This window comes from Larimichthys crocea, unplaced genomic scaffold (genome assembly GCF_000972845.2).
Source record: "Larimichthys crocea isolate SSNF unplaced genomic scaffold, L_crocea_2.0 scaffold110, whole genome shotgun sequence".
NCBI lineage: Eukaryota > Metazoa > Chordata > Actinopteri > Sciaenidae > Larimichthys > Larimichthys crocea.
The window spans coordinates 18,036-33,823 of NW_020851508.1; the positions used below are offsets into that span (position 1 = coordinate 18,036).

At 45.6% G+C, this 15,788-nt stretch overlaps 1 protein-coding gene across 1 annotated transcript; it reads left to right on the forward strand.

The window, feature by feature from the left end:
* The first annotated feature begins 7,266 nt into the window (after positions 1–7,266).
* LOC104933852 (uncharacterized) lies at positions 7,267–15,703 on the forward strand. Its single transcript, XM_027275400.1, has 9 exons — positions 7,267–7,317; positions 8,690–8,730; positions 8,821–8,855; positions 10,557–10,603; positions 11,304–11,521; positions 11,606–11,868; positions 13,205–13,321; positions 13,455–13,596; positions 14,323–15,703. Exons 5-9 carry the CDS (start codon positions 11,362–11,364, stop codon positions 14,682–14,684), a joined length of 1,044 nt encoding a protein of 347 aa, XP_027131201.1. The 5' UTR covers positions 7,267–7,317; positions 8,690–8,730; positions 8,821–8,855; positions 10,557–10,603; positions 11,304–11,361; the 3' UTR covers positions 14,685–15,703.
* The last annotated feature ends 85 nt before the right edge of the window (positions 15,704–15,788 follow it).

Below are 15,788 nucleotides of genomic sequence, written 5' to 3' on the forward strand. Positions count from 1 at the left end.
ACAATGAGCTACAACCTTCCTACTGTTCATCACAACGAGCTTACAACCTAATGTTCATCACATTGAGCTACAACCTAATGTTCATCACAATTGAGCTACAACCTTAATGTTCATCACCAACGAGCTACAACCTACTGTTCATCACAACGAGCTACATCCTAATGTTCATCACAATGAGCTACAACCTCAGTTCATCACAACGAGTACAACCTAATGTTTCATCAAAAAACCCATCCTCGGAGGCCACACCAACAAACATTAGTGTTTCTAAGACTCATAATTCTGTGGATTTTTTATTATGAATATTAATCAATAACTTTATATGCTACAGTAACTGCAGTAACGCTATCTACACTTTAAAATCTGTGCCCTACTACATTTCAGTTTGTACGGTAAGTACAAACCGTTACGGTACAGTAAAAAGAACTTGAAAAATCACCCAGAAGTAGCTGGGAACATTGTAGAACACGAATCCGGTGGAGTGTCAGAAAAACAATTTGATTTGTTTATTTAATGACTTTTCTAAATCTGCATATGTATCTTAGAAAAGAAGATTATTATTGATTCTGAGTTTCCGAGGTGTACTTGAAGCACCATGAAGACGCTTTTTGGTCACAATCCACTCCGGTCCCCTGCTTGCTTTCCCTCTTACCCGCACCCAGTAACTTTTCCACTCACCTGTCAGCCCCGCCTCCTCATCAGTCACCAGGGTTTCTCCCGCCTCCCACACCTGCTGCCTCATCAGTAATCAACCCTGTATTTAAGCACCAACCTCCAGACACTCTTTGCCAGATTGTCTTCGCGTCATACAAGTCTTTCCAGCACTTTTGTCCGCACGAATCTCCCGTTGCCGACCCTGCCTGCCTTTGACCTGCTCGTCTGTCCTGGCCCGCGGTAATCACCTCAGCTTTTCTCCCTGACCACGAGTTCTGCCTCAGTGTTTCTTGGTGTCTGTCTGCCTGTTTCCCTGGCTGTTTGGAGGTTTCCCCGGGCAGTCTGTCCCCCTGCTCCAGTTCGTTGCCACAGACTCTCCGATTGATTGGACTTATTCCCTCTCTCTCACCTGCCATATCGCCCTGCTGTGAGTTTCTCAATAAGGAACATTACTAATATCCCTTGCTGTTTGTGCTTGCATTTGGGTCCTACACAAGCCCGTTTCAGTACAATTGGCCAAGCATGGATCCAGCACCACCGCTTCGCCAGACTTACGCCTGGAGAGGGTGGAGAACATTCTCCAGCGACACGAGGCATTGGTTGCCCACCGCAGCCGAGGTACGCCAGGCTACCGTCACTCAACAACAGGCTGCCGCTAACCAGGAGCAGACATACGGCATTAGCTTCACAGATCCAGCAGCTCACTACTGTGCTCTCACGATATGGTCCAGAACCTACCTGCAACAGCGCCTGTCTGCGTACTCCAACCAACGCCACCGTGTCCAGTTTCTGAACCCCGAGTTGGGGCTCCGGAACGTTATGCGGGGAACCCAGAGGTCTGAATCCGTTTATTACGAACTGCTCAATCCTGTTGCCCTGCAGCCACACACATTCGCCCTGAGGAGGCCAAAGTGGCGTCACCATTAATCACCTCACGGGGAGGGTCCGCCTGTGGGGGAACCGCTGAATGGGAACGTCAACTCCTGCGTGCAGCTGCCTTCAGAGACTTCGCTGCTGAGCTCCGGAAGGTTTTTGGCCCACCTTCCCAGGGTCCAGATGCTATGGGCGGTCTCCTGAACCTCCACCAGGGGGACCGCTCCGTGGCTGACTACTCTATTGACTTTCGCACCAGGGCTCGCCAGAGTAAATGGAACACAGAGGCCCAGTGCGCGCCTACCTACAGGGGCTTGAGGAGATATTTAAGGACGAGCTGGTGTCATATGATCTCCCTGCCACTTGGATGAGCTCATCGAACTCAACGGCGGGTGGACCAGCTCCAGGCCAGCAGGAGGAGAGACAGCGAGGACGGTTTTGGGCATCTTTCCTTCCCAGTTCCGTGCAGTACCGGAGGTATCCTCTTCCCGGCCTGAACCTCAGAGGGGAGATTCAGAACCTATGCAGGTTGGGCAGAACCATCTGTCACCAGAGGAACGCCAGGTCGTCAAAGACACAACCTATGTCTGTACTGTGGACAAGACGGACACTTCGTTTCCAGGTGTCCAGCAAAAAGCCAGGTCTCACCAGATAGGAGGGATGTCTGGTGAGTCCGACCTCTGAATGTCCCTCAGGAAACCGCCCCCTCTGCCATGGTCGCCTGCTGCACCAGGGGGGCTCCACTCCCTTGCCGTCTTCATTGACTCTGGTGCCGACGTCTCCCATTATAAATGAAAGCTGGCCCCAGCGTTGGAAGAGAAAGGGTTTCCGCTGCCTCAGCCTGTCCCGCCAACGCCCTGGACGGTCACCTGCTGGGGACCGTCATCATCAGACTGTTCCAGTGCAGATGCTTCTCTCCGGCAACCACCACGAAACTACACGTTTCACATCTGAACTCTCCGCTATCCCCACTCATTTTGGGATATCCCTGGCTCTGCCGCCACATCCCCACATAGACTGGCGACGGGAGCCTTCTGGGCTGGGAGCTCGCCTGTCACCAAGTCTGTCCAAGCAGGCCTCCGCTGCTCAGTCCAGGCCCTGCCCACGTTGGCTCCTGATCTGATGGGGGTCCGCCCAGAGTACCACGATTCAGGGAGGTTTCAAGCAAGGCGAAGGCGACCTCTTTGCCTCCACACCGTCCATATGACTGTGCCATAGATCTTCTACCCGGCACCAGTCCCTCCCCGAGGTCGTCATACTCCCTGTCCGCACCAGAGAGGAAGGCATGGAGGACTACATAACGACTCCCTGGCGGCTGGGCATCATCCATCCGTCATCCTCCCGCTGGACGGGGTGTTCCTTTTGTTGAGAAGACAAATCATTGAGGCCCTGCATCGACTACCGAGGCCCTCAACGACATAACGGTGAAGAATCGGTATCCCCTCCCCCTCATCTCGTCTGCCTTTGAACTCCTGGAGGGGGCTACCATCTTCACCAAAACTGGACCTCCGCAACGCCTACCACCTGGTGCGAATTCGGGAGGGCGACGGTGGAAGACAGCATCAACACACCTACTGGACACTATGAATACCTGGTGATGCCTTTTTGGCCTCACCACGCCCCCGCCGTCTTTCCAGGCTCTGGTCAACGACGTGCTCCCGGGACATGCTGTAACAAGCATGTCTTCGTCTACTTGGATGATATTCTAATTTTTCCAAGGGCCAAGGAGGACCACATCCACTGTTCAGGGGGTTCTCAACGGCTCCTGGAAAAACTCGCTGTTTGTTAAGGAGAGAAATGCGAGTTCCATGCTCCATCAGTCTCCTTTCTGGATAACATTGTCGCCAGGGGAGCATCCAGATGGATCCAGCCAAGGTTCAGCCGTCGCAGCCTGGCCTGTTCCTGACTCCCGGAAGCAGCTACAAAGATTCCTGGGTTCGCCAATTTTTACCGTCGTTCATTCGGGGATACAGCACGGTGGCAGCCCCTCTCAAAGCTCTCACCTCCTCCAAATCCCCTTCAGCTGGTCCTCCGCCGCCACAGATGCCTCCAACCCTCAGAATCGCTTCACCTCTGCGCCTATCCTCCGTATGCCCGACCCCAAGAGACAGTTCGTGGTGGAGTAGACGCCCTGATGTCGGGGTGGGGGCTATCCTGTCTCAGCGGGCTACTGATGACCAGAAAGCTCCACCCCTGCGCCTTTTTCTCTCGACGCCTGACTCAGAAGAAATGAACTATGACATTGGAAATCGGGAGCTTCTGGCGGTCAAATTGGCACTGGACGAGTGGCGTCACTGGCTGGAGGGGGCCGAACAACCATTTCTACGTATGGACGGACCACAAGAACCTAGAATACATCGGTCAGCCAGAAGACTGAACTCCAGGCAGGCCCGCTGGTCCCTCTTTCTCACCCGATTCAATTTCACTCTCTCCTATTGCCCGGGAACCGCAACGTTAAGCCTGACGCCCTCTCCCGCCAGTTCCTGAAGGAAAGGAAGAGGTTTCCACAGCAGCGGACACCATCCTTCCCTCTGCTCGCCTGGCCGCCGCCATTACATGGGGGATTGAGGAGAGAGTTAGGACGCGCTGGAGGAGCAACCAGGTCCCAGCGCCTGTCCTCCCAACCGGCTCTTCGCCCGGCCCCCCCGTTCTGAGGTGCTCCCAGTGGGCCCACAACACGCACCTCACCTGCATCCAGGGATCCAGAGGACCAAGGAGGTTTCTTCAGCGCCGATTCTGGTGGGAACTCCCTGGACATGGGACACCCAGGGGTTTGTCAAGGCCCTGCCCTGTCTGCAACCGGAAACAAATCCTCCCACCAGGCTCCTGCTTGGTCACCTGCTCCCGCTTCCAGTTCCCCATCGTGCCCTGGTCCCACAATATCTCTGGACTTTGTGACCGGTCTACACACCATCTCTAGGACACACCACTATCCTTACCGTGGTAAGACCGGTTTAGCAAGATGGCCCACTTCATTCCCCTGCCCAAGCTCCCTTCAGCCAAAAGAGACTGCTGAACTGGTCCTCCAGCACATATTCCGGCTCCATGGTCTTCCAGTCGATGTGGTCTCTGACCGAGGGCCGCAGTTCTCCTCGGTTTTTTGGAGAGAGTTCTGCTCTCTCATCTGGGCCACGGCCAGCCTGTCATCCGGGTTTCATCCTCAATCTAACGGCCAGACGGAGCGGAAAAACCAGGAGATGCAGGTGGCTCTCCGGTGTATGGTCTCCAGTCACCCCACTTCCTGGTCGCAGCAGTTGCTCTGGGTGGAATATGCCCATAACACACTCCTCAGCTCCTCCACGGTCTCTCCCCTTTTCAGTGTGCTTATGGATACCAGCCACCCCTATTTCCAGCCCAGGAGAGGGAGGTTTCTTGCCCCTCTGTACAGGCTTTCATCCGCCGGGTGCGCCGCACCTGGTCCCAGGCCAGATCCACTCTCCTGCGGTCGGTGGGCCGTTACACAGCCTTGGCCAATTCGTCGCCACCTCGGCTCCTGCTATCAAGTGGGACAGAAGGTGTGGTTTGTCAACCCGGGACCTACCACTCCGGGTCGACTCGAAGAAACTGGCACCCAAGTTCATCGGCCCCTACGAAATTCAGAAGGTCATCAACCCTGCTGCAGTCCGCCTCAAGCTTCCCAGGTCCATGCGAGTACACCCCCATCCATGTCTCAAAAATCAAGCCAGTTCTGGACAGTCCCTTGAGTCCTGCTACCCCGACTCCTCCGCCACCTCGCCTTATCAATGGAGGCCAGCCTACACGGTTCGACGGCTTATCCGCTCTCGTCGCCGTGGGAGGGGCATCCAGTACCTGGTTGACTGGGAGGGATATGGTCCAGAGGAGAGGTCGTGGGTCCCCGCCAGCACATCCTTGACCCTCAGCTCATTACTGACTTCCACCGGCAGCACCCGGACCAGCCCTCCAGGATACGCTCGTCCACTGATAACCCCCGCCTGAGCGCCTCTGGTGCCCCACCCATCCCCGGCCCTAGCGAGGTGGACCCGCCATCGTCCTCTGTGGACTCTTCATCTGAGGACTCGGGGTGGGGATTTCGTCCCCAACCACGAGTTTTGCCTCAGTGTTTCTGGTGTCTGTCTGCCTGTTTCCCTGGCTTGTTGGAGGTTTCCCCGGGCAGTCTGTCCCCCTGCTCCAGTTGTTGCCACAGACTCTCCGATTGATTGGACTTATTCCCTCTCTCTCACCTGCCATATCGCCTGCTGTGAGTTTTCAATAAGGAACATTGCTAAGTATCCCTTGCTGTTGTGCTGCATTTGGGTCCTACACAAGCCCGTTTCAGCTTTACCGTACAAACTGATGTAGTCGGGCACTAGATTTTAAAGTGTAGATAGCGTTACCGCAGTACTGTATCATATTAAAGTTATTGATTAATATTCCTAATAAAAATTCCCAGAAATTATGAAAAGTCTTAGTAAACACTAATGTTGTTGCGTGGCCCGAGGATGGCTTGTTGTGATGAACATAGTTGTAGCCATTGTGATGACATTAGGTTGTAGCTTTTGTGATGAACATTAGGTTTGAGCTCATTGTGATGAACATTAGGTTGTAGCTCATTGTGATGAACATTAGGTTGTAGCCGTTTGATGAACGTTAGGTTGTGCCATTGTGATGAACATTAGGTTGTAGCTCATTGTGATGAACATTAGGTTGTAGCCGTTGTCTGTCTTACACGGTTGAAAATATGCGTTTTGTGTTTAACAACGTTCAATTAAGAGTTATTGATCCCGGAAGTGCCAATATCTTTCTAACTTTACCGAAGTGCAGTGGCCAATAAGGCACCTTTCTTATCGTAATACAAGATCAGGTGTCTAATTTATTTTTTCAAGTGAATGCAATACACTTCTGTACTTCTTCTTCGCTCACATAAAAAACTACAGGTGCACCGGCAAAATAGTCCCCGGTAATTCACTTCCGTTGTGAAGTTTCTTTTATGCAGCGCGTGTTCTTTTTGTTTGCAGCGTTTCTTTTATTTGCAGCATGAGGGTTCCCGGCCACCGTACTTTGTGTTACATTTTTTGTATAAAAAGTGCTATACAAATAAAGTCTGATTAATCTGTAAAGTTGTAAATGTCCTTTTGTTCATATTTCATGTTTGTTGTATAAATTTGGTCTGCAGTCACAAAGACTGTGTTTCTTAAAGAAACTGTAGAAAATGTCTCTGTTAGTGGTTAAAGTCAATGAATGTTTAGAATTGTTGGTCAATGGTCACATCTGTATACAGAAGATCCTCTGAACTCAGATTAGTTTGAAATGATCAAGTTTACTTGTTGAAGTAGAAAATATACACACACACACACACACACACACACACACACACACACACACACACACACACTCACTTGATTGAGATCAGCAGCATGTTATTGATCTGTGTTGACGTGAATGGTTGTCTGAATGTTGTGCTGACGTTTGGATGATGTCTGTAGAAGGCTGACATTATGATGATCCACAATAACACAATGACAAAGTCACTCTACTCATTTTAGAGAAAAGCTCATTGATTAGGACATAGTAATGTTGAGCTGCACATTTCAAACCTGAACACATCTGATTGGATTATAAATGGATTTTTATCAACATCATTTATTCTTTATTCAGATTGGTGTACTGCTGGTTGTCAGAGATCAGCTGTGCTTCTCTGGCCTCAGCTCTGAAGTCCAACCCCTCCCATCTGACAGAGCTGGACCTGAGAGGAAACAACCTGCAGGATTCAGCAGTGAAGCCTCTGTCTGATCTTGTGAAGAGTCCACACTGCAGTCTGCAGACTCTGAGGTCAGTAGAGGGTTGGAGTCAGTATTGTACTAAACAGATGGAGTTAAATGAATGAATCTCATTTCACCAGTTCAACCTTCTTCTTACTGATTTTTTTTTAGCTGGCATTGTGTTTATCTTCTCCTCCATCCCATCATTCACTATTGTGAATATTTTCTTCCTTCCAGTATCTGCATGTTACCATCGTTATGTTGAACAATGACCTCCATGTTAGTAACCTACACGCTGAAAATAGGAAATTATCATTAGGGATGGGAATTGATAAGATTCTTACGATTCCGATTCCATTATCGATTCTGCTTAACGATTCGATTCTTTATCGATTCTCATTTGGGGAAAAAAAGGAGAACAAACAGTTTGATCAGCATCATCTAGAGGAGCTAGTGAACTGGAGCGAGTACTAGTACAGCTGCCAGACTCTGAGCCAGCCAAAATGTAATGCAGAAGGCATTCGTTTAATGTGAACTGTTATATCATGTTTTATAAAGCAGCACATGGCGCTAACATGGTAGGCAGTGTGTTATTTACCTTCCGTAGTAACCTCAGAGGTGTTCATAGCCTGGCTGCTGCTGCTGCTGCTAGGTTGAGATTCATCTCCAGTCCGAAGCGTGTCAAAAACACGACATTCATTTCTAAATATTGCATGTTGTGTGCGCAAATGTTTCTGCATGTTGGTCGTGTTCCCTCCTGACGCTGTTATCTCCACTTTGCAATGATTGCAAGTCGCCCTGTTGACGTCTGTTTTGGTAAAATGCAGCCAAACTTTGAAACGTTTGAACCGAGTGGGTGACATTGTTTACTACTGATTGCACTGCACGTGAGAAACTTGCGGAAGTTACGTGACGAAATTAGTCGTGCTTTCTGGAATCGATAAGAGAATCGTTAGATAAACTGCCAAACGAATCCATGGAGTTGAAACACACAGAACTGGTTCTCAACAAGAACCGTTTCTCGATTCCCATCCCTAGTTATCATACCATAAAACATAACCTGGTTGCTAAATGTACAAACGTAAACAAACTAGCAGCTGTTACCTTTTCTTTTGCAGTGATTTAGTTATTTTAATACCAGCTCTTGCTTCCCCATGTGCAAACCACCTGCAAATGTTCCACCAAAACAAGCTACTTTGCAGGTACATCGTACCGTCCTGGGCTCACCACTGCCCAAGAAGAATGTCATTTAAAGAAATACAAAGAAACTTTTTTACCTATACAAAAATAGGATTGTGTTGCAAAAAACCCTTTTTCCAGCACTGGCGCAGCACTGTGTAGATAGATATGGCTATGCAAGATTTAGGCATTATACTGCTGTTTGGCACGAGCTTGATTATAACTCTAGCCTCTAACTTTGAGGACTGTGTTCATGCCTACAGCATCGATCACAGGGTGATCACAGCTGATGAACAAAAGAAACGTGAGTATTGAAACAAAGACCTCCAGTCAGTCAAATATTTTTCTCTTCCATTTTGTTAAAGCATTTTGTTCTTTTCTTTCTCTTTCAAAGGTCACTCTGATGTCAAACCGGATGTGATAAAAAAGGTGAGAACGCAGGAGCAGCCGTACAGTGTCCACAACTTTACTTTTATTGTTAATGAAATCAATCAGTCAAATTCAAATGTAAAACTCAAGTTCCAGTGTGTTCTCTACCATCCCTGTATTTCACTTCAGTATGTACATCAGGGGTAACACAAATAAATTAACATCTAATAAGCAGAAAACACTGCTCCTTCTGTTGGTCCCTCTACTGTATCTGTCTGTCTGTCTCTGTGTCTATGAGAGAGCAAGACAAAATGGCAGACATTCAAATGTATTATTGACAGTCATTGATATTATACAGAGACTTCAGTGAAGTAAAACACAGTCAGGCTTGTGAGTTTCTGCCCAGTAACCAGTTCTCCTGCAGCCCACCAATCAGAGCAGAGCAATTAACCACCGCTGCAACTGTGACAGAAACTGCTCAGGGTGACGAAAAGTCACAGAACACCGTTCCCATTTTTTGTGTATATGCGACCAAAACTGTGGGAGGATTAGCATGCCGAGATTCCTGGAATACGTCAGAATAATAAGTATGGGGATAGTAAATAGTGGCCTTGCACTCAATTAGTGTAGATGCCAAGTCTTCAAATCTTTATTATTGATTGTTGATTATTGAAAACGACCAGCTCGGCCAGGAATGTTGTGCTGTGACTTTTCTCAGAGTTTCACCAAACAGTTTTGCCAAAAATCACTAAAACCACACCAACATTTACAATGGGTGTGTATTGGTAGAATGTTCCAGAGCTAGAGTGGAGAGGGAGAGAAACATTTGTCAAAAAATACATTTGCAAATGGCTCTCGTGGTCACAAATGTCACTCTACAGAAATCATTTCTACATAGAAACTTAGGAAAATTCGTGGGCTACGCAGCGATATCACTGCTGAAGCTGTCAGACTTATAGTTTTGGCGGGAGACGCACTGATGCGCCAGGATCACCCACCGACAGCCCCATCTACTCCCATGTAAACTGGAGAGGAGAAATTTCCCAAAGGAGCACGGGGCACCTGTTCTTTCTCTCTCTCCCCAGGTCACATTTTTTAACTTCACACACTGAAATTCAGCATTCACATGGTCGACAAGATGAGGATGCTCACGGTCATTTGGGCTTTTTGATACCACCTACCGTTTGGCATTAGTGTCCACTAGTTGGAGGGGCTTCATTTAGAGATTTTCTGTGTCTCTCAGCAGTCACTCACACACAGACAGAGCACAGCTGCAGTTAATTGCTCTGACCTGCAGCTGACCATAGTTGCTTGGCAACCTCAAGCTGCCTTTGACTAACTTTATTGAAGTCTCTGTGCTGCTGCAGTGTCAGTAATAATGTCTGTCAGACACACTCTACATTTATTTACACAGTTTATAGTTCGGCCCTTCATAGAAATCCCTCAACTGTTTGAAAGTCAATCAAAATAAGCTTTGGAAATAATATGTATGTGCCTTTCTCAGGCACATTCAACTATACTTAAATATTGTAATATTATTATAATTTTATCATAACCATTTTCTCTTATGTACTTGTGCACCAGATTACATGAATAATGTGTTTGTACATTTATTGAGACTGATTTTCTTGGTAAAGTGATACCTCTGTGTAGACTTTACCCTTTCATCTCATTGATACTGTCCTCTATGATCCATACAGTGTGTTTGAGCTGAATAATTTTCTGTTGAATAAACTGACTTTGTGCCTTTTCCAATACCAGGCACCATTATCCTTCTCACCTGAAAAGACACCTGAATCTTCATACAGGTAATTATATAAAAACACTGCACTTATTTCATCTTTCATCAAGTTGTGATTCTAAAGAAACAGTGTGTTTTTTCTGGTGAGCTAGTTAAAGCGCTGTAGGTCAAATATTCATAACTCACCGAGCGATTGCTGCAGTCTGAGCCCTTATTTATAAAACTGTGTGCCTGTTGGAGAGCCTCATATTTCTGCTGCTGCGCTCCATAATAATCCATAAACGGTCAATGCAAATCCCTTAAACTAAAAAAAAAAACAAAGTCTGATGGCTACAGCCACTGATGATACTGGTATACTGGCACTGACATCCCCCTTTAACTTGAGGATGAGGATGCTTGTTGTGACGCATCAGAAGTGGTCAACTTTAATTGACTACACGGGATAAAATGACCGTTTGTTGTGCCCCATGCCCTCCTGCTGCCGGGTCGGACTATAATCGGGCTGATATCATCTAGTCTAACCCGAACAGGCCGGCCAAGATCAGAAACTAGATTTCAGCATAGACCTGTTTGGCTCCAGCTCGTACACATAGATACAACTGTTGCTTCATTCTTACTGGAAGCAACAGTTTTGCCTTTCTGAGAATGGATTGGTTCCCTCGGTGTTATTATGCCTTACACATGCAGCATACGAACACGTTGTAACAGGTCATGTGATTAAAGAACAAATGCCTGTTCTGTTAATTCAGCCACTCTGTGTCCTACAGGTTCAGGTGTACCAGTCCAGGTCTGTTCCAGTGTGATTCGACTAAACTGGTGTTTGGGATGACTCAGGAGGCGGAGCTGCAGTACAGGACCATCCAATGGGATGAGAGCCTCCTCCAGTCAGCTGGCAAGATGGCTGGAGGGATGCTGTTCAAATTTGAGAGTTCTGAGAAAGCTGCTGTCTGTCAGCTCCACTTCCCACACTGTGAAACAAAGGACGGTAAAGACGTACTGTCATGACTAAGATCTGTCATCAGCATTCATGTGTATTACATTAACTCTAATTAGCTTTTTGCCTTCACAGCTTTGGCTCATGTTGATGACCTGTTGTCTGTCATCCACATCACTGATGATGGAATGAGCATCTTGAAGCCGCTGGAGATCACAGACACTCATGTGGTTGTGAAGGTCGCTCACCTCAGTGCCTATGGCCTGGTCTGGGATGCCGTTAAAAGGTTTCTTAACATGACGATAAATGGTCAAATCCTGCTGTTCCTTCGACCCCCGAAAAGAAAGCGACAAGTACTCGATGTATTTTTACTGCAGGAGAACATCCCAGTGTCTGAGGTGAATCTATCTGTCAAATTATGTGCTCACCATCAACTTAAACGGTTTCTACTGCTGAACTGTAAATCTGTCTACCAGAATAATTTGTGATACTTCCACGAGCTGGTTTAAATGTTATACAGTGGCCTAAATGAGTTCTTGACATGGATCATTTTACCTATAAGACTAAATGTTAGAGAGAGGACGTTTACGACTTCTGGATTTTGAGTTGCATTATTTGGCTTCCTGACTGAAACCATTATTTCACATGGTTGGAGGATGTGAATCACTCTCCTGGATGCAATTTGAACGCCATATATTATCTTTAAAAGACCTTTCTCGTGTTTCATACTATATCACCAATGAATATGTAACAACACAAACAAACCAATTTCAGTACAGTCAATTACAATATTGAGAAAAAAGTGTTTCCTTCTCACGAATTGTGTTTAACAGTAACATTAGTTCAAGAAAATCTTAAATAAATGTAGAGTGTGTCTGACAGACATTATTACTGACACTGCAGCAGCACAGAGACTTCAACAAAGTTAGTCAAAGGCAGCTGGAGGTTGCCGAGCAACCAGGGTCAGCTGCAGGTCAGAGCAATTAACTGCAGCTGTGCTCTGTCTGTGTGTGAGTGACTGCTGAGAGACACAGAAAATCTCTAAATGAAGCCCCTCCAACTAGTGGACACTTATGCCAATCGGTAGGTGGTATCAAAAAGCCCAAATGACCGTGAGCATCCTCATCTTGTCGACCATGTGAATGCTGAATTTCAGTGTGTGAAGTTAAAAAATGTGACCTGGGGAGAGAGAGAAAGAACAGGTGCCCCGTGCTCCTTTGGGAAATTTCTCCTCTCCAGTTTACATGGGAGTAGATGGGGCTGTCGGTGGGTGATCCTGGAGCATCAGTGCGTCTCCCGCCAAAACTATAAGTCTGACAGCTTCAGCAGTGATATCGCTGCGTAGCCCACGAATTTTCCTACATTTCTATGTAGAAATGATTTCTGTAGAGTGACATTTGTGGCCACGAGAGAAACTCTTAGAAAAGTCACAGCACACCATTCCCGGCCGAACCGGTCATTTTGATACCTTTTTTGTGTAAAGCTGGGAGGAGTAGCATGCCGAAATTCCTGGAATACATAAAAATAATAAGTATGGGGAATAGTGAATAGTGCACCTTGCAGGAAAACTCGATTAAGATGCATATGTATATACTTTTCCTCATTTACATACTATAGTTAAAACCTCACTGATATTTTATACTCTCACATACACAGCTGAAACGCTTTCACAGTCACAGCTTGACTTGATTATCTGATTATAAACTCTGTAATAACAATGTCCTGTTTCTGAAGGTTGCTCTCCAACAAGGAGATGCTGAGTACGTCAAGATCACTTCAGAGTGTCATCTTAGCCTTGGGGAAAGTTACAGTGTGCAGTGTGACCCTGAGGGCTTTGGAATCCAACCTGGGGTGAGTCGAGTCACTTCTAATGGACATAAACAGAATAATTACATACAATATAATACAACAAATAAATTTTTTTGTCTGCTTGTTAAATAAAAAGTAAATATTTGTAACAACACGCTTTGTCACTGGTTTTCAGAGTGTAAAATTTCGCTCTAAATATGGACCAAACTTCCATCCAACATTTGAAGTTTTCCTGACCACGATCCCAGAGGAGCTGACTCTGCTGGTCCAGGACCAAGAGAAGACAGAAGTCTTTAAACGTGATGTGTCTCTGGAAGGTAAAGGCTTCACCCACCTGATGTCAGAGCTTAGACTGCAATGATTTGGGGAATGTGAAGGGTGATTTTATTACTTTTAGAAATGGTGGCTTAAAGTTCCTGTGTAGGATTTAGTGGCATGTAGCAGCAATGTTCCAGAACATTTTTTTTATTTCAAGTATTCTGCAAAATTAAAATCAGGCTCAATTTACAGCACATGAACATGCAAACAAAACCAAAATAAAACCAAGCAATATAAAACCAAGCTCATATTCATAACATTAAACCAGGTGTAGCACCATCATCACCCAAATTTATGTGGTCACACAAGTTGTGTGCAACCAAAAATCTAATTTGGTTCATGACATGTTTTTTGATTTCCTATTTTTGACTTGAGCATAAAACTGAAGAAAGAAAAACAAATAGTTATTACTTATTTTTGTGCTGGATTCATGAATGAGTAACAACATCACATTGAATATGAACTTTGAGGAGAGTTCAGGGCAACTTGACCTGGTTGTAGATCCATGAAGATGTTTCACCTCTCATCCAGTCAGTCTGAACTGAAGAAGCCTCTTGGATGGTGAAATGTCTTCATGGATCTACAAACAAGTCCAGTCGACTCATTTTGAACTCTCCTTTAAAGAAATTACCTGGACAACTGTGAACCTTCACAGACTTCAATTGAAAATGATACAATGAAATAATACAGTCTGATTTAAATATTAAACAAAAGTCTTTTCTCAGGTTATTTTTCAGATCAGAGTAAACATCCACAGAAGATCCTCTTAACAAAGAACAGCGATCCTGAGAAGATTCTGATGTCAGTCCGGACAGACTTTGTAGAGAGTCTGTCTGAACCTAGTCTGAACAAGCTTCTGGATGTCCTTCATGAATCTGAAATTATAAATGATGATGAAATTGAGTCAGTCAAAAGCCAAAAATATAAAGCAGAAAAAGCCCGACACGTGATCGACATGGTGCGGAACAAGGGAAGCGAGGCCAGCTCAGTTCTTATCACTGCTCTCTTTGAGGTGGATCCTTACCTTTCCACTAACCTGAGGCTGCCCTCTCCAGGTCCTGCCCATAGACTGTGTTCAAGAAAGTGACGCAGCTACCGCAGCTTCATGCATCAGCCTTTCAGCTTTTTTGTAGGTGCTGGTCTGGCATTGGTCGCTGCCATCTTGGCTTTTTGGAGCCAGAAGTGATCATAGATGAGCTCCATCAAAGTGACTCTGCAGGTGACATATTTCTAACACCTGTCACACCTTATTTTTCTGTTTTGGTCGTGTGATGGTCATCTTTGTTATTATTATGCACTCATTATTATCTTTTTGCTTTTTATTTTAGAGAAATATTTGTTTTTTATCATTGTGTGATAAATGTAAACATAGACATGAACAATATATAGTTTAAGTTTTATAAACATAAACTACATATGTATAGTCTGTAGGCATGTTGTAATGAGAGTGTCCAGGTTCAAAGGAGTGAATGGCACATTTGATCGTTTATTTCACATTCACAGGAGTCACGGGGGCTGGCAACTCTTTATTTATTTGGATTCACGATTCATCCAGATCTTTAACGGACACCTGGACACTCTCATTACAACATGCATCGCTAATGTTGTCAACAATCGTAAGTTCCTGTAGAGACTCAGACTCAGCAGCACAGACCCGGATCCAGATCCAGATCCAGATCCATCGGGTAAACCCGTACAGAACCCGAGAATCAAAGAACCAAAGGACTTCCTCCAGTCAAATATAAGAAGAGAAATACAGCAATAACCAGGATGATAGAAACTTTATTTCAAACTCAAACACGTGTTTTATGCTCAGAGACTAAAAACAATGTGAGAAATGAACGTTATGTATGTTGTTATTAATAATGCTCTTATTCGCTGCACTTGATTTAACACAATGGACTTTAGAGGCTAAACACTGAGAGGAGCATTTGATTTGCAGCATTATGTCTTAGTATAATCTGTCATCAATAATTATGGACTTTATATTCGCCACATTTTTATGACGTCATTTACTGTATTTACATTTGAATGAGTGATGCTGACTGTGAGTTATGCGAATATAATACTGAATATAATGCAGCTCAATAAAAACACTGTGAACTAGTTACAGCCTCATAATTAAAGTTAAAGAATGTTTAATAAGATGCAAAGTTTGATTTCCTGCATCAAAATTTCAAATGCACAAACA